This window comes from Prionailurus viverrinus, unplaced genomic scaffold, assembly GCF_022837055.1.
Source record: "Prionailurus viverrinus isolate Anna unplaced genomic scaffold, UM_Priviv_1.0 scaffold_206, whole genome shotgun sequence".
NCBI lineage: Eukaryota > Metazoa > Chordata > Mammalia > Carnivora > Felidae > Prionailurus > Prionailurus viverrinus.
This window is the reverse complement of record NW_025927596.1, coordinates 1-18,793: the sequence shown is the minus strand read 5'-3', so window position 1 is coordinate 18,793 and position 18,793 is coordinate 1. Positions and strand designations below refer to the sequence as shown.

At 44.2% G+C, this 18,793-nt stretch overlaps 1 protein-coding gene across 1 annotated transcript; it reads right to left on the bottom strand.

Moving 5' to 3' along the window:
• Positions 1 to 12,847: 12,847 nt before the first annotated feature.
• Positions 12,848 to 18,234, bottom strand: LOC125158250 (doublesex- and mab-3-related transcription factor C1-like). The gene is made up of 6 exons (XM_047845103.1): positions 18,179 to 18,234; positions 16,753 to 16,971; positions 16,511 to 16,668; positions 15,627 to 15,763; positions 14,322 to 14,469; positions 12,848 to 13,358 (listed from the first exon to the last, which is right to left on the bottom strand). Exons 2-6 carry the CDS (start codon positions 16,965 to 16,967, stop codon positions 13,246 to 13,248), a joined length of 771 nt encoding a protein of 256 aa, XP_047701059.1. The 5' UTR covers positions 16,968 to 16,971; positions 18,179 to 18,234; the 3' UTR covers positions 12,848 to 13,245.
• Positions 18,235 to 18,793: the final 559 nt, after the last annotated feature.

Below are 18,793 nucleotides of genomic sequence, written 5' to 3'. Positions count from 1 at the left end.
GAACACCCACACTCTTCCAAAACTCAATCAGGAGGAAATAGAAAGCTTTAACAGACCCATAACCAGCGAAGAAATTGAATCGGTTATCAAAAATCTCCCACGAAATAAGAGTCCAGGACCAGATGGCTTCCCAGGGGAGTTCTACCAGACGTTTAAAGCAGAGATAATACCTATCCTACCTATCCTTCTCAAGCTATTCCAAGAAATAGAAAGGGAAGGAAAACTTCCAGACTAATTCTATGAAGCCAGTATTACTTTGATTCCTAAACCAGACAGAGACCCAGTAAAAAAAGAGAACTACAGGCCAATATCCTTGATGAATATGGATGCAAAAATTCTCAATAAGATACTAACAAATCGAATTCAACGGCATATAAAAAGAATTATCCACCATGATCAAGTGGGATTCATTCCTGGGATGCAGGGCTGGTTCAACATTCACAAATCAATCAACGTGATACATCACATTAACAAAAAAAAAAAAAAAGAGAGAGAGAAGAACCATATGATCCTGTCAATCGATGCAGAAAAGGCCTTTGACAAAATCCAGCACCCTTTCTTAATAAAAACCCTTGAGAAAGTCGGGATAGAAGGAACATACTTAAACATCATCAAAGCCATTTCTGAAAAGCCCACAGCTAACATCATCCTCAACGGGGAAAAACTGAGAGCTTTTTCCCTGAGATCAGGAACACGACAGGGATGTCCACTCTCACCGCTGTTGTTTCACATAGTGCTGGAAGTTCTAGCATCAGCAATCAGACAACAAAAGGAAATCAAAGGCATCAACATTGGCAAAGATGAAGTCAAGCTTTCGCTTTTTGCAGATGACATGATATTATATATGGAAAATCCGATAGACTCCACCAAAAGTCTGCTAGAATTGATACATGAATTCAGCAAAGTTGCAGGATACAAAATCAATGTACAGAAATCAGTTGCATTCTTATACACGAGTAATGAAGCAACAGAAAGACAAATAAAGAAACTGATCCCATTCACAATTGCACCAAGAAGCATAAAATACCTAGGAATAAATCTAACCAAAGATGCAAAGGATCTGTATGCTGAAAACTATAGAAAGCTTATGAAGGTAATTGAAGAAGATTTAAAGAAATGGAAAGACATTCCCTGCTCATGGATTGGAAGAATAAATATTGTCAAAATGTCAATACTACCCAAAGCTATCTACACATTCAATGCAATCCCAATCAAAATTGCACCAGCATTCTTCTCGAAACTAGAACAAGCAATCCTAAAATTCATATGGAGCCACAAAAGGCCCCGAACAGCCAGAGGAATTTTGAAGAAGAAGACCAAAGCAGGAGGCATCACAAGCCCAGACTTTAGCCTCTACTACAAAGCTGTCATCATCAAGACAGCATGGTATTGGCACAAAAACAGACACATAGACCAATGGAATAGAATAGAAACCCCAGAACTAGAGCCACAAACGTATGGCCAACTCATCTTTGACAAAGCAGGAAAGAACATCCAATGGAAAAAAGACAGCCTCTTTAACAAATGGTGCTGGGAGAACTGGACAGCAACATGCAGAAGGTTGAAACTAGACCACTTTCTCACACCATTCACAAAAATAAATTCAAAATGGATAAAGGACCTGAATGTGAGACAGGAAACCATCAAAACCTTAGAGGAGAAAGCAGGAAAAGACCTCTCTGACCTCAGCCGTAGCAATCTCTTACTCGACACATCCCCAAAGGCAAGGGAATTAAAGGCAAAAGTGAATTACTGGGACCTTATGAAGATAAAAAGCTTCTGCACAGCAAAGGAAACAACCAACAAAACTAAAAGGCAACCAACGGAATGGGAAAAGATATTTGCAAATGACATATCGGACAGAGGGCTAGTATCCAAAATCTATAAAGAGCTCACCAAACTCCACACCCGAAAAACAAATAACCCAGTGAAGAAATGGGCAGAAAACATGAATAGACACTTCTCTAAAGAAGACATCTGGATGGCCAACAGGCACATGAAAAGATGTTCAGCGTCACTCCTTATCAGGGAAATACAAATCAAAACCACACTCAGGTATCACCTCACGCCAGTCAGAGTGGCCAAAATGAACAAATCAGGAGACTATAGATGCTGGAGAGGATGTGGAGAAACGGGAACCCTCTTGCACTGTTGGTGGGAATGCAAATTGGTGCAGCCGCTCTGGAAAGCAGTGTGGAGGTTCCTCAGAAAATTAAAAATAGACCTACCCTATGACCCAGCAATAGCACTGCTAGGAATTTACCCAAGGGATACAGGAGTACTGATGCATAGGGGCACTTGTACCCCAATGTTTATAGCAGCACTCTCAACAATAGACAAATTATGGAAAGAGCCTGAATGTCCATCAACTGATGAATGGATAAAGAAATTGTGGTTTATATACACAATGGAGTACTACGTGGCAATGAGAAAAAATGAAATATGGCCTTTTGTAGCAACGTGGATGGAACTGGAGAGTGTGATGCTAAGTGAAATAAGCCATACAGAGAAAGACAGATACCATATGGTTTCACTCTTATGTGGATCCTGAGAAACTTAACAGGAACCCATGGGGGAGGGGGAAAAAAAAAAGAAGTTAGAGTGGGAGAGAGCCAAAGCATAAGAGACTGTTAAAAACTGAGAACAAACTGAGGGTTGATGGGGGGTGGGAGGGAGGAGAGGGTGGGTGATGGGTATTGAGGAGGGCACCTTTTGGGATGAGCACTGGGTGTTGTATGGAAACCAATTTGACAATAAATTTCATATATTAAAAAAAGAAAGAAAGAAAGAAAGAAAGAAAGAAAGAAGACATCCAGATGGCCAAGAAGCACATGAAAAGATGCTCAAGGTCTCTCCTTATCAGGGAAATACAAATCAAAACCACACTCAGATATCACCTCACGCCAGTCAGAGTGGCTAAAATGAACGAATCAGGAGACTATAGATGCTGGAGAGGTTGTGGAGAAATGGGAACCCTCTTGCACTGTTGGTGGGAATGCAAACTGGTGCAGCCACTCTGGAAAACAGTGTGGAGGTACCTCAAGAAATTAAAAATAGATCTACCCTATGACCCAGCAGTAACACTGCTGGGAATTTACCCAAGGGATACAGGAGTGCTGATGCATAAGGGCACTTGTACCCCAATGTTTATAGCAGCACTTTCAACAAGAGCCGAATTATGGAAAGAGCCTAATGTCCATCAACTAATGAATGGATAAAGAAATTGTGGTTTGTATACAAAATGGAATACTACATGGCAATGAGAAAGAGTGAAATATGGCCTTTTGTAGCAACGTGGATGGAACTGGACAGTGTTATGCTAAGTGAAATAAGTTACACAGAGAAAGACAGATACCATGTTTTCACTCTTATGGGATCCTGAGAAACTTAACAGAAAACCATAGGGGAGGGGAAGGGAAAAAAAGTTAGAGAGGGAGGGAGCCAAACTAAAAGACTCTTAAAGACTGAGAATAAACTGAGGGTTGATGGGGGGTGGGAGGGAGGGGAAAGTGGGTGATGGGCATTGAGGAGGGCACCTGTTGGGATGAGCACTGGGTGTTGTATGGAAACTAATTTGACAATAAATTTCATATTAAAAAAATAAAAAATAAATAAACAAACCCCTGGGTTAGTAACACATTATTGCCTTTGATCTTCCCAAGGTCTCTCCTTTATTTTATTCATTCAATGAGTCCCTTTTATTCATATTATCATGCTCCTATAACTGATGTGTAACAGTCTGAAAAGTTTCCTATTCAGTTTTCTTTGTATGTGTTGTCGTGAAATGTGCGTTGTTGTTTGGAATGTGTATAGTTTAATCAATACAATGTTGTGTTACAAGACGAACCCAAGTTGGTCCACACCAAGATACATAATAATTAAAATGGTAAAAAGTATTGGGACAGAAAAAAAATTAAAGCATCAAGAGGACACAGTTACATACAACGGAAATTCCATAGGGCTATAAGCCGATTTTTCAGCAGAACCTTTTCAAGCCACAAGGGAGTGGCATGATATACTCAAAGTGCTGAAGGAACAACACCTACAATGAAGAATGCCCTATCTGGCAAGGATATCATTCAGGATTGAAGAAGAGACAAAGAGTTTCCCAGACAAATGATAAAGGAGTTCATCATCATTAGACCAGCCTTACAAAAAAAAGTTAAAGAGACTTCTTTAAGTGGAAAGACAAAGTAATAAGTAGACATAAGCAAATGATGAAAGGAAAAATTTTAAGGGTTAAAAGCAAACATATAGCAAAGATAGTAGAATAAACATTCAGAAAGTCAGTATGGAGGTTAAAACACAAAAGTAGTAAAATCAACTGTATCTCCAAAAATTAGCCAAGGGATACACAAAATACAAAGATGCAAAACAATAAAATTTCCCAGCATCAGGACTGACCCTCAGCATTTCAAGTAGGGGATCCTGGTGTTAAAAAGGATAAAATAACCAGGGGTCAGTACTGGACCTCTGACTCTACATTTGTTCATAAGTGATGCCATGACTACTTCCCAAACTGGTTAGAAGTAAGATCAGGAGAGCTAGGTGCCCAGCCCAAGGTTACGAGGATAGTGAAGGGTTAAAGCTTTGACTTAAAAGCTGATCAGCTGACCCCTTTTCCAGTGGCCCTTCTCCTGGTGACTTTACCAGGATAGGACACCTCTGCTGGGATTGGAACTTTATTTGCTGAGCCTGAGAAGGAGTAAGTACCTGGAAGACAGAGGCTACATTTTCCTGTTGTAAAAAGCCAAAAGCAAAAACCTCTCCCCAGATAAGGACTAAGGGCTATCTATGCTTTCCAGATACCCTCTAGAAGTCATCTTTCTTAGGGGTTGGTTGGAGGTCTCCCTAAGGAGGTGGCAGGGTTAGGAGGGGTTGGGATGCCTGAGAAGCTTTTCCTAAAGAGCCCCTCTCCAGAGTCCTGTGAGGATGCCAAGGACCTCCCAGTGTAGAGACTCTATGTCCTGAGTGCCCCCTGCCCTTCAGGTCCGAGGGGAAGTCGTCCACAAAGATCACCATTTCTTCTGTCAAGCCCCTTAGTTCACAGGGTTCTCCATGCTTCAAACAAGACAGTGATATTTTTATTGTTCAGAAAACTGGGATTACCTTAACAGCAGCTGGATAAGACGATAGGGGCTCAGAGAGATGGGATTCCAATTTCTTCGCTCTCCAGGTGTGGAAACTGAGGCCTGGAAGGGAAGAGGCTTGCCCAAGCTAACAAAAAAGGAAACACCTCTTCCTAGTGTGGGAGAACAAGGGTAATTGCAGTGAGACAACCAGTGAGGATTCTGTGGGACCAGGGCTGGCAAAGGGAGCACATCTCCCCTCTAAGCTGTAAGGATGCAGAAGCCAAGAGCCTGTGCAAAGTGGAGAGGATGGTGGGTCCAAACTGTTCATCACAGCAAGGAGGGCCTGAGGTGGGTGATGGCAGCCAGAATCCAATGCAAAGGGCCTAGAAACAATGCCCATTCTGGTAGCAATGAACACAAGTACTGCCCATACTGTGATATCCCAATAATCATTTCCCACTAAAAGTAGCCAAGGAAACTTGGAGAAATGATCGATTCCAGATTTGGAAGAAGAAAAGCACAAAATGAGCCTGGAACACTTTGTCATGCCAGTAGGAAAAAAGCCACCAAAACTACCCCGACTGGGTCAAAAGGATATATCCACCTAACCAAAGATGAGATAATGTGAGCATCCATAAAGATAAAAACTCTAATGACCTGAAACACATTTAATAGTCACACCATTACAAAAATAATTATGCACCAATGGGGAATGCTAGGAAATTAACCCATAATTTTGATAACTGATAAATAACATGGGAGACTGGGTATTTGTTTTACCAAAGTGTCCTTCAGGATGATCAAGATAGAATGATAGCAGAATATGAGAAATACACAACTTCTAATGAATTTCATGGATCTAGTCAATGATCACCAACAACTGCTAATATCATAAAAGGAGTGACAGCCACACGTTGTGGGCCTATGATGGGAGGAATCAATACCTTCCAATCATGGCAACTGGAAGGAGGCACACAAGTTCAGTCAGCCTAGTGACAGAATTTGCTCATCCAGGAAACTGAGTCAGCAGGCTCTGCTTCACCTATACATTGTTTCTCTCTTTTGTTGAGTGCCCCAATAGGCCAGAGGCACAGAGATAAGGAGTCTACCAGACAACTGACTGCCTTCTTCACTTGCCCCAACAGCTGTCAGAGTCCACCATGCTGCCCTCACAGGCTCCCTCATCACTGTGCCTTCCATGTTACAGTTCCATCTTAGACCCCCTCATCTTGATCATGTGGCCGCATCATCACCATTTGGGACCCACGGGCCCATGACCACCTGCCCACCCCCTTATCCCAGACCCACAGATCCCTAGATCTATACTCGTAGCAGCTCAACCACACCTGAAGGAAAGAGAACACAGTCCGGTTCCACAGCAATCTCAATATTCTTTGCTAATGCTTAAATTTACCCTTTTACACACCCATGTGCCTCAGTTTGGGCAAAGTATTTCCAAGAAGCAATTCATAGGAAATTCACAGATGAGGCAACATAAACAGCCAAAAAGTGTGAAAGCACATCCACCCCAACTGTTAATCAGGGAAATACCAAACAAAACAATAAGAAACCACCTTCACACTATGGAAAATTTGAAAGGGTAGAAGGAAAATGAAACCAAATGTAATTTCTGAGATGCAAGAAGGAAAGAAGAGCAAATAAAATAATAAATATTATAGTCACTCTAAATAGATACAACTGTATAAAATAATAATAACAATGATAATAATATCTTAGGCTTTAAATATAATTTAAATATACTATAAGATGCCATGAAATTAAGGAGGGAAATAAATAAAGATAAAATGTTTTAAGATCTTGTATTGTCCAAGAAGATGGTAAAAGTATGAAAGTCAGACTTTCATAAGTTGAGGAGGCACACGGTAATTTTTATGGTAACCACTAAAAAATAGTGTTCATAATAACAAGCAAATACACAGGAAAAGTGGAATGTCAAAACAACACAATAATCAATCCAAAAGAAAGCAAGGATAGGATGGGGGGGGGGTGGTGTGGTAGAAACAGGAAGAGGTGGAATAAATGGAAAATAGACAAATGAGACAGTAAATACATGAAGTGTAAAAGGTAGCTAAAAAGAAAACACAAACTGGACAAGAAAAGGAAAATCAAATTATATGCGTGTCACAAGAGACACACTTCAAAACATAAGCATACAGAAACTTTGCAATTAAAAGGATGTGAAATAACGGACACACCATGTTGGTTTAGCTCTATTGACACCAAGCAAAAAGAACTTTAAGCAAAATGCATTATTTTAGAAAAAAGACTTAGGAATGACACAATGTACCAGGAAGTTATATAATTGAAACTGGTATATAAGGAGTAGCATAGTCAAAACTACATAATGTAAAATCCTACAGAACTTCAATGAGAAATTCACAAATCTGCAATCACTGTGGTTGATGTTTTGACACTGTTCTTAGTAATTGATGAAAGACAAAAAAAGTCAATGAGGATATAGATGATTTGAGCAACTTGATTAGCAAACATGAAACAATGGGACTTTCTAAAACATCACATCCACAAAATGTAGAATGTGCACCCATTACACATACGCACACACACACACACACAGATAACATTTAGAAAAATTGATCAGATGTTGGGCCACAAAAGAAAATATGCACAAATTTCACAAGTTGAATCATATAGAGGAAGTCCTTTGATGACAACAGGATAATAGAGAAAAGTAACCATGAAAAATGCCTATTCAGGTACTTTGTTTCATTTTTTATTTGGATTGTTTGCTCTTTTACTTTTGAGTTGTAGTAGTTATTTTCTCATATTCTGTAGGTTTCCTTTTCATTTTGTTGATCATTCACGTGGTTGTGTGGGAACTTTTTATTATCTTTTCATTGAAGAAATTTATTTGTTCATTTATCATATTCCTTGCAGAGAATTTTGCTGTGAATAGGACATTCAAAAATTGTTGTTAAATATATATATTTTTGATAACTACTCTGACTTACAGTATTATGGACATTCAGGGATGTAAAAATGAAGGAGGTACAGTTTTTGTTCTCATGGAGTTATTAGTGTATCATGCAATATGAAACAACTAGAATATTGCACATTAAAATACCAAATGTTGTATACCCATGTGTACCCTAACTGTCCACTACTCTTTTGTTCTTGTCTTTTCCACTTAGCCTTTTCAACGCGTTTCTTTCCTAAATTTTAAGTACATCTTAGTAAAGCGTAACCTATCTACACAAATTACACAAATCAAAGTGTGTACCTGAATTCACAAAATGACACACCCATGCATCCACAAACATATTTAGAAGTAGGACATCGTACAGCCCCTTGCCTGAGGAGCCATTATGCCAACTTCCATCACTGTAAATTGACTTTGACAGTTTTAACAATTTATGAATGGAATTATAGAGTACATATTGTTTCTTTCTGGGCTTTTTTCACTCAAATGATGTTTGTGAGCAGACGCTTTTTAGTTCGATGTAGATACACTTGTTTACTGTTGCTTTTGTTGCTTGTGCTTTGGGTGTCACATCTATAAAATCATAGTCAGGGCCAATGTCAAGGAGATTTTTCCCTATGTTCTCTTCCAGGAGTTTTACCATTTCAGGTCTTATATATACTCTAAAGTTTTTGTTCTGTTTTGAGTTAATTTTTGCAGATGGAGCAAGATAAGGGTCCAGTTTCATTCTTTTGCATGTGAAGTTTCACTTTATTGAGGAGACTGTCTCCTTTATTGAGGAGCACCATTTATTGAGGAGACTGTCTTTCCTCCTTGACTATTCTTGACTCCCTTGTCAAATATTAGCTGACTGCATATGCGTGAGTTTACATCCAGGCTCCCCATTCTGTCCCATAGGTCTATGTGCCTGTTCTGGGGCCAGCAACATATTGTTTTGATTACTATAGCTTTGCAATCTACTTTGAAATAAGGAAGTGTGATATCTCCCGCTTTGCTCTCCTTATTGAGGATTGCTTTGGCTGTTGGTTGCTATGCCACAGCCTTTATGAAAGGGAATGTGACAGTAATGAGCAAGATTACGTGTGTTTTCACCCTTTATTCAGCAATAGTAGTACATCTAGGGATCAGCCTCAAAGATACATTGAGAAACATTGCTAAAGATTATGTCACAATTCTATTCATTGTGGGTGTATTTGTAATAGCCATAATAGCAACAACCAAGGTGTGCATCAATAGAAGATTAGCTGACTAAATCATGGTCTGTTCACACAATGGCATACTCTGCAGCTGTTGAAAGGAGTGGGAGATGCCTCTATGGAGCACTATGGAGTGATCTCAAGGATATTGTTGTCTCAGCTTTGCTGGGGTATAATTGTATACCAAAAAAAAAAAAAGCCCAAACTACATATTAGTGTATACAATCTCATGAGTTTGGGCATCTGTGTAATCGTCTCCACGATCAATGTAATAAACATATTCATCACCTCCAGAAGTTTTTCTGTGTCCTTTTATTACTGTGTTTTGGTTTGTTTTTTATTTTGCTTTCTTGTGAGAAGAAAATTTAACATGAAAAAAAAGAAAATTTAACATGAGATTTACCCTCTTGACATATTTTTACGTGGACTGCACCTCTTACTCAAAGCGTCTAATATAGTCGAACTTATGGAAACAGACAATAGAATGGTGGTTGCCAGGAGAGGGGGGAAAAGGGGACATGGAGAGCTGTTGTTTAATGGGTATAAAATTACAGTTATTCAAGATGAGTGTGCTTTAGAGATCTGCTGTATAACATAGTTCCTATACGTAACAATGAAGGCCATATTGCTACATGAGAAAAGGCAAAGTGGAGGAGTTTGTATAGATTACGCAGCATTTATCTAAGGAGGAGGGAGTGTATTGAATGTCTGTCTCTCTGATGAGAGATACAGATCTGATGGCCAGGTAATACCAGTTGCCCCATTCCTTGAGCCTTTAAGGAATCTGTGGAATACACTCCCTGCATGAGCTTTGCTTACCCTGGTGTCCCCACTTCTCACTTCTACCCAATGTTGGCTGTCTCTGGGAATGCACGTTCACCCACAAACACTTTTGACCAATTGCTCAATATTTGCTCCAGATCATTCCATTTTTTTTTTTCGTTATCAATTAATACTTGTCCTACCCGTTAAGCTGTTCTTGCTCAGAAACCAGAGGTATCAGGCCTTTATGGCCCTGTAGTGTTTGTGTGACCTGATTTGGGGAGAGGTGCCTTTCTGGGCAAGGGTTGAAAGTAGTGGAATGCTGGAGGGGGCTCTTACTGGAACATGAGAGCAAACTTAACTGTTCGGGAATTTTGCGAGCCAGCTGTTGAACACAGATGTTTTAAAGACTAAATTCTATAAGGTAGCAATTACATTACCTGCATTATATTGAAAACAATCATAATACATACTCAAAACTCATCAGCCTCTAATCACTTTTCCCACATCTTGAGGTTATGTACATTTATTGCATCAGAATGGTGGAAATGCCTCCTTTCCCAACTCTGCGTTAATTGACATGAGGTCAGTAGCGTGAAATTGGCAAATGCTACAACACAGGGCATTTCCCCCAACCCACCCCCTTCCCCAGAGAGCCTGTTGTTACACATTTGCATGCATACCACTGGTTGAAACTGATGCACTCTGCAGATGCTGCAGATCTGCAGACGTGGTGGATATCCTCAGATCCAACTGGTGCTGTTGTAAAACACATGAGAGTCAAGATCTAACGTACACTACCTTACAAAGTGATGTTTTAAATCTGCGAACTGGAGTAGTACATGACTAAGGATGGTTCATGAAAAAAAAAGGGCTGGATATTTGATATTTGTGACAAAGTCCTAAGATGCCCATAATATGCCACCGTTAAGAGACTTTTTAAAAAAAGGTATAGGGCAGTGTACGTACACGCATGTGCTTGCACGTGTGCATTTGTGGGGTGCGGGGGAGGATGCATGGATATCAGGTCTAAGAGGCTCTGTGTAGAAGGGCAGGTGGGACTCAGAAAAGTGAAAGGGTACAGGGAAGGGGGGCTGACTCCTTCTCCCAATCTCCATCACCTTATTTCTCTTTTCTTCCCTCTTCTCATGCCACAACTTTTAACCCCAAATACACTTTCTCCTTTACCAACTCAGCTGTGGGACCGTGGTGCACCTAGGACACAACTGCATAGCAGGGTTTTGGGCCTTTTCCAGGCAACACTGCTTCCTTCCTCTGTGACAGTGTGGCCTTGTTTATCTAATACTGGGCGAGGAGGGGTCTCGGGATCACTGATTTAAGTAGCAAATCAGGGAAGGAAGGAAAGCATGAGATGGACATCAGTCTTGCCCTATGTGCTGAGTGACCTTGCATGTTTATCTGGCATGAGATAAGGAATATAAGAAGCCTGACTTCTCAAGGCCTGAAACAAGAAAGCATAAGTTGTTATCAGATGTCATCACCATCAATCGTCTTGGGTAAAAATGAGGGAGGCATGGGAGGAGGGAGAAAACACAATGGGAAATAGTCAGCGACTGGGCATATCCAGTGGAGCTTTCCGTCTTCTGGGTGGGGTCTCCAGGTCCTTCTTTGTTTGGAACATCAGCAGAGGACCGAGATCTGATCTCAGTGCACATAAGATCTGATCCACTACTACATATTGTTACATTGAATAGGAAACAAAAGAACTATTTTTGGAAGACTCTTCTCACTGGATGTCTGCTGCTTCAAGTTTTGAGCCTTTCACTCAATGGTATATGTACATAGATATACTATCAGCATGTAGGAAAAGTAATGAGAGATTGATGAGTATGTATTATGATTGTCTTAAATATAATGCAGGTAATGTAATTGCTACTTTATAGAATTTAGTCTTTAAAATTTATAAAATTATTAGCTAATTTAGGGCCTGGCAAAGAGAGGGGAGTCTTCCTCTATCCATCTGTGGCTACAAATTTCCCCTAAAACACTTGTGCAAGTTACTTGTACTCATATAGTGTGTGTCCTCATAGGTAAAATACTAGTAATAATGCTTAGCTCAGAGAGCTGCTGTGAGGCTCTATGTGTTTAGCATACAGTGGGCACAAAATCAATGATAATGATTCTTCCTCATATTTCATGGGTCCTTCAAAAGTAGGCTCTGGGTCTAATTCATGTCCCCTCTTTGATTCTTCTGGCCCTGGTTGCCTTCAGTGCCCCCCACTGTAAAATACACATTCGACTAGAATCGAACTGGCATTCACTTGGCCATAGTTGGCTTGAATGGATGTTATCTTTGGCCCACGTACAGGAAACCAGAGCCAGTGTTTTAAAATTGAGATATTTTACATAGAAATCTAGAATTCCATCTTCTCTTGAAAAATCAGGAGATGTGGCAATGAAGAGTCCACATCCCTACATGACAACAATTGGCTGGAGCCAGGTGGCAGCTGGCCCCTAAGGTAGAGCATGCACTGTCAGTTGGCCAGAGCCTATCAGTCCTGCTCTGCTCATTCGCAAGACCTGCTTGACCCTGAAGACAACCCAATTTGGGGCCCTCTGGACAGCTGGAAGCAGTCTATGCCAGGCAGAAGGTAGGCACTTCCTTGCTAAATGAGTAAAACCCTTACCCCCCTCACCATCTCCCCCTTTTTTCGCTACCATTTTCTTGTCTTGTCATGCTAAGAAAGCCCAGTTATTGAGTAAGGTGATTCTCACTTAGAAAAGTAAACTGAACAAGCCTGTTAGAGTCAGGAGAGTCTATGTTATACTGTGGTAGCGAACAACTCCTATATCGCAGTGCCTTACAACAACGAGAATTTATTATTTGTTCACACACACAAACCTAGACACAAAATGAAAACACCCTTATATTTTGACAAGCATGCATACATGCATGAGTGCATGGGTATGTTTGCAATCACGAGTCAAATGAAAACTCTGGCATATGAACATATGACCTCCCACAGAACCCTATTTAGAGACTGATCAGCTTAGACCCCATGACGCTGTTTTCATAAGAGACATAAAAAGGCCCCAGAATCTAGGCATTAAGGGATGGTGGTACAAGAATATCCACTCTCAGCCAAGGAATTGTCCCATATCATAAAAAGAGTCTGAAAAGCTTATGAAAGAACCTAGAAGTTAAAAAAACAAACATGTTAAGCATTTTGGACTTTAAACATTTTGCAAATGCATGAATAGGAAGTACTCTGGTGAGGCCTCCTCTTCTGGGTTTCTAGCTCAAGAGGGAGATGCACCCCAGATGTCCAATAGGCAGAGAAATGGAGCTGGCTGGCCTGGGTCCGAGAGAGGAGCTAGAAGGCTGGGGTCCTTCATCTCCAGCAGGAGCTGCAGATAGAAAGGAAGGCATCAGAGCCACGTCACATCCGTTTCCCCTCCTGGCTCTCCCCTCTTTTTTGTTCCACCCAATCGAGGCTTTGTCACCTGGACTACAGCACAGAACTCTTCCTCGCTGATGTGTTCATCTTGGGTCTTGCCTCCTCCAATCTCTCCATCAAAGTCACCACATATCTTTTTTTTTTCTTTTGTCAAGCCCGGGATAATTGAATATACTCCTCTCTAGCTCAGACATTCCCGGGCTCTTCACCACCCACAGTTTCTGGTCTAGCCCCTAGGCCTGGCATTCTAGACCTGGGTGACCAGTAGCCTCCCCAGCCTCATCCCTTTCTGTTCCAGCAGTTCCTCTAATGTTGCTGCTTCACTCACACACCACACCCCATCCAGCATTTTGGTCTGGGAGTTCCCAGCCTTCCCTTTCAACCTTCCCAGGATTCTATCGCTCCTCTGATCCTTCCTCTCCAGGCTCAACATTGAAATTTAGCCACAAAACACAACTAGTGAAGGCATCCAGGCTCCACATGTAGACTGGAGGCAGAGGCCAGATCTCCCTCCAGCCTAGGCTCTTATCACCTATGTATATCCTGCCCACCACCACAGATTGCAGGGGTCAGACTAGAAAGCTCTGGGATGGGAGTGAGGAGACCTGGGCGTGCCACTTGATATGCTGCATGCCTCAGGGCAAGTCCCTGCCACTCTCTGGGCCTCAGTTTCCTTGTTTCTTGACACCAAATGCACTGGGCATTTCCTGATGAGCACAGAGCTCTGACGATTCACTGAGCAACCATCACCTGCCATCTCCGACATCAGGCTGAGGAGCTTGGGTTCCCCAGGCCCAAGGAGGTTCAACCCACCAACCCAGACCTCCCAGATAGGCCCTACTTACCACAGCCCCGTCCCATTTCCCAACCATCCCCACCCTGTGCTGTGCTCTCCTTTCAAGGACCAGGCTACCTGCTGCCACGCAGGGCTGGAGCAGGGAGATGGAGCCAGAAGATGCCTGAGAAGAGTTTCTCAGCATCAGCAGAGCCTCAGCGGCTTCCAGCTTCCGCTGCCACTCTGAGGAGGCAGAAACTGAGTCCTGGTCAGAAGCCTCAGGACCCTGCAATGGAAAGGGTGTGAGAGGATGGGAACTGAAAACCCATGCCTCCCTACGTCCTGCAATTGTCCCTTCAGTCCCCGGTTCCGCTGAAGGCCCCACCCACCCTGAGGCCATCTGCCCTTCCCATGCACTAAGCTTGGCCCCTGCCAGGGTCCTGGACCCCACTATTTTCCAGGATCTGTGGCCGCAGTGAGGACAGGGTCAAGGGTGGCACACGGCTGGAGGACCAGAGTTGAGCATCTAGAAACAAGGAAGGAGAGGCCAGGGGATCAAACCCTCTGGCAGACACATACTGCCAGTAGACAAACAGGGCCAGGATTTTGCAATATCTGGATGTGGGATCTGAGTGCCTGCTGGCCATTAGTCCTTGTGGCTTGTGCAAGTCCTTTCCCCTGTTTGGCCTGTTTTCCTTTCTATGTCTTTCTTGTATATCTTTCTTGAGACACTCATTCCTGCCAGCAGTTTCAAAACTCTCGGGGCAACAGTGACGGGTGTAGGAAATCACAGGTGTCTGCATTTTAATCTGCAAGGCACCTGAAGGGATGTGATTACTGTCCTGTCCAGGGACTGGTTCTCACTTCCATATTCCTCAGTCCCCATGGAACTTGAAGGACCAGCCTGGCTCATCTCCAGGAAGCTTTCTCTAAGGGCCTCTGGACTCCCCCCTGGGCTCTGTGGCCCTCACCACCATGGCCCTCCTTTCAGCAGGACCTTCTTTCCCATCAATCTGTTTCCTCCATCTGAATGGAGGACTAACAGCCTCCATTCGTTGAAGGAATGTGCCACGTTGTGGCACAACGTGGCCTAGTCCTCTTGTCAATGCTATAGGTTTATGATATTGTCCCCATCAGTACACTGCTAGGGAAATGGAGGCTTGGAAATGGCCATATTCTCACAAATAGGAAATGGCAAGGCTAGGAGAACCCTGCCCTTCCCCACTAGTCTGAGATGCTGCCTCCTCCTCCCCTCCTCCTGCTCCTCCACCACCACCTCCTCCTCCTCCCACTTCTCGTCCTTCTCTCCTCCCCCTCCTTCTGGCTGCTCATCGGTCGCCACCTCCACTTCCTCCTTGTATCTCCCACGGCATCAAGCACAAAGGCCAGGCATGCAATAACACAATATACAACTAGCTCCGTGGTCCTTCTCACTCTACGCACATGCTGGACAGGGCAGGGGTCCTGTGGGTCTTCCTGGAAAGAGAAGTTGTGAGTTGCATCTTCAAGGCTGCTGGAGTCCAAGATAGAGACAAAGATTTTGGGGCCTGACCAATCAGCAGACCTCCTTGGGTGCTCGCCTGCAGGAGCCGAGAGGACAGGGTGGAGTGTCAGCACCAGGCCAGCCATGGAGAGGAGACATGGGTATGTTGTGTGATGAGGATAGTAGCCCAGAATGTCAGAGCTATTCAGTAGCCCTGAATGTCAGTCAGAGCTGAGAAGACCTTGAGGACCAGCCAGTTCCTGCTCTTTATTTTCCAACCGGGGAAATTGAGGTCCAAGGAGGAGTATTATTTCCCCAAAGTCATATGGCAGGCTGCAGTAGGGTTAGAGAGGGAACCCATGTCTTCAGGACACAGACAAAAGAGTCTGGGCAGTGGCTGAGATGGGAACCTCCTCACAGCCCTCAGACTCTCCTTACTTCCCCGGCGGGGGGGGGGGGGGGCGTGCACAGGGGTGGGCCTCAAGCTGGGACATGATGTTCTCCTTCCCAGCTGTGGAAAGCTGGGGACACTTTAGATGAGCCTTTCCCCCCTGAACCCACCCCACCTCACTCCACCCCCACTCTACTTCACCTCCAATCTGAGGTCTCATCTCACCGAGAACCATTTCCACCCCCACCCCCACCCCCCACCCCTCACCCCGATTGCCCCTTCCCACCAATACTTGGTAGATCATATTGATAAAGTTTTATAGGTGGGGCAGCTAAAACCCTGAGGAGTACCTTGCCAAGGCCACATCGAAATTGGGTAGTAGGACTGGTGGCAGCACTGCTCGTGCTCTCTACACCCAAACCCAAGACGCCCTCCCTGACCAGAAACACTCACTGACGACTCCTCCTTGAATGGTCAACTTCTGGACATGGCTGTGAGCTTTGGGAGGGGAGGCCCCACTCGTTATCAGTCCTTGAGTCAGGTGCCTCTTTAGGCATGCCCCCTGCTCCCTCTTCAAGGCACTCTCAGCACGCAAGACTCTGCAGGGATCCCTAAAGTGGGGGATTGCCAGTCTACAGTCAGTCACATTTAGAGGAGGCCCCCTCCCCACCCCCACTGTCAGACACCATACTCACGAGAAGAAGGCACACTTGTGACATTCACAAGCCTGGAAGGGGCAGGAGTGCTCCTGGTCCTTGGTTTGGTCATTGAGGCCATGGTTGTAGCAGCGGGCACAGCAACTTACAGTTCTTTTGGGGCCAAGTTCGATCCCCCATGGGGCTCTGGTCTCAAGGCCAGTGGGGGAGTCGGAGGGGCAGCAGGGCACAGCAGGCATTTCATTGGGATCCATGGTTCTAGGGCCAGGAGTGGATGTCAGGATGGCCACATGATCCCCTACCCTCAGCATACTTCCTCTGCCCTTCAAAATCCCCACCTGAGGTGCCTGGATTCTTCTTCATCCAGCTCACCGCTGAAATTGGATCGCACCCACCCTTCTTGCTCACACAGCCTCCTGCCCAGGAGGCCCTACTCACGCAAAGCCTCGTTCCAAGCAGCTCATGGCATGGTTCCTGTCAACTTTCAATCCAATCATCATTCTCCTTGCCTACCTTCACTCTACATAGATCCCATTTTCAGGCATATACATTCACTCTTGTGCCCCCTTCAACAATTCCTGCCCTCCCCTTCTCATGTGTCATCCTCTACTCTGCTATACCTATTTTTCCTGGCATTCGCTTCCACCGTTGTCTTCCTAACCTCCCACATTCACTCACTCCCTACTCATGACTCTATGGCTCCTGAACTCAATTCTGTTATTAGTCTCATGTACATCCTACGTTCGAATTTCCTCTCACACCCCATTCTGATCTTCTTCTGCACCCCACTGTAATCTTAATTATTCTCTTTTTCCCCCTTTAAGCGGACACCCCTTTGCACCCCATGAGATTATATTATGTTGCTGAATCCCAAGCCCCTCTTTCGATAATTATGTTTTATTCATCCCTTTGATTAGTCATTGACTAGATCCTTGTTGGGCCCCCTATGGAATGCCAGACCCTGACCTGGTCAACAGACAACTCCTCGCTGCACTAATTGTTTTCTTCCACCAACACACCCTCTCTGCTTTCATTCAAACCCATGTATTCCCTCCACAGCCTCCTGACAATCTCCCATGATCCTCTTCACGCTTCAACAGTTATGCTTGGGTACACCTTCCCTGTCCCCCAAACCCAGGGTGTACTACCCCGTCTCAAGGCAGCCCAGTCATTCGCTGCCACTACCACATCAAAATCAAAGGCAGGGGCATATGCCCTGCCTCAGGTTCCAGAGGCCAGGAGTCAAGGGTCTGAGGCAGGGGATCCTCCCCCAGGCGTTCCAATGTTGTTGGTTGGGGGGTGGGGGTGGGGGTGCGGGTGACTGAGTTGGACATCAGGAGCGGGCAGAGGGACCCCACTGAGGTGGAGGAGAGGACCAGGGGTTGGTGATCCAGAGCAGGAGGGAGGGAGGAAAGAAGATGTGTGGAGAACGAGGGCCGTATTCCTGATGCCAGCCTGTGGTTACCTCAGCCTCCAGCCGCAGTGACAGGAGGTGGGAGGGAAGACCACTTCTCTCTCCCTTTCTCGCCCTTCGCACAAAGGCCAATGAGCTTCCAGCGCTGCCTTGCTCCTCCCACATCTGTGGCCAGCGACCAATGAGCTTCGAGTTCCACCGGAACTCACCCACCAAAGCCCCGCCCCCTTACCGTCCTCCCACTTCTCCGCGTGCTGGCTTTACCAAGCCCGCCAGTGAGTAATTCCTGAAGTGAGGTGGAGCTTTGCGTTCCCCCAAACCTTGTTTCCCAGACTTTTCTCTCCTTGGATGTGACATACTACATGCGCGTGCAGTTTTAACTCATGTCCTTGGTATTCTGTAATTTACTTTTACAAAATCCAGCGTGTGTTTTTAAGATTCATCCATATTCCTATGTCAGGGATTCTCAATCAGGGGGGCATCCTGCACCCCCGAGGAACATTTGGATGTGCCTGGAGTCATTTTGGTCCACCTTTGCATGTCTCGGCTTCTGAGCTCCCTGTCTGTTCCATAGATAAATTTGTCTATTCCTGTGCCAGTACTCCACCATCTTAATTTTTACCTCTTGACAGGACACCTTGATCTATGTGTGGTAGGGAAAGTCCC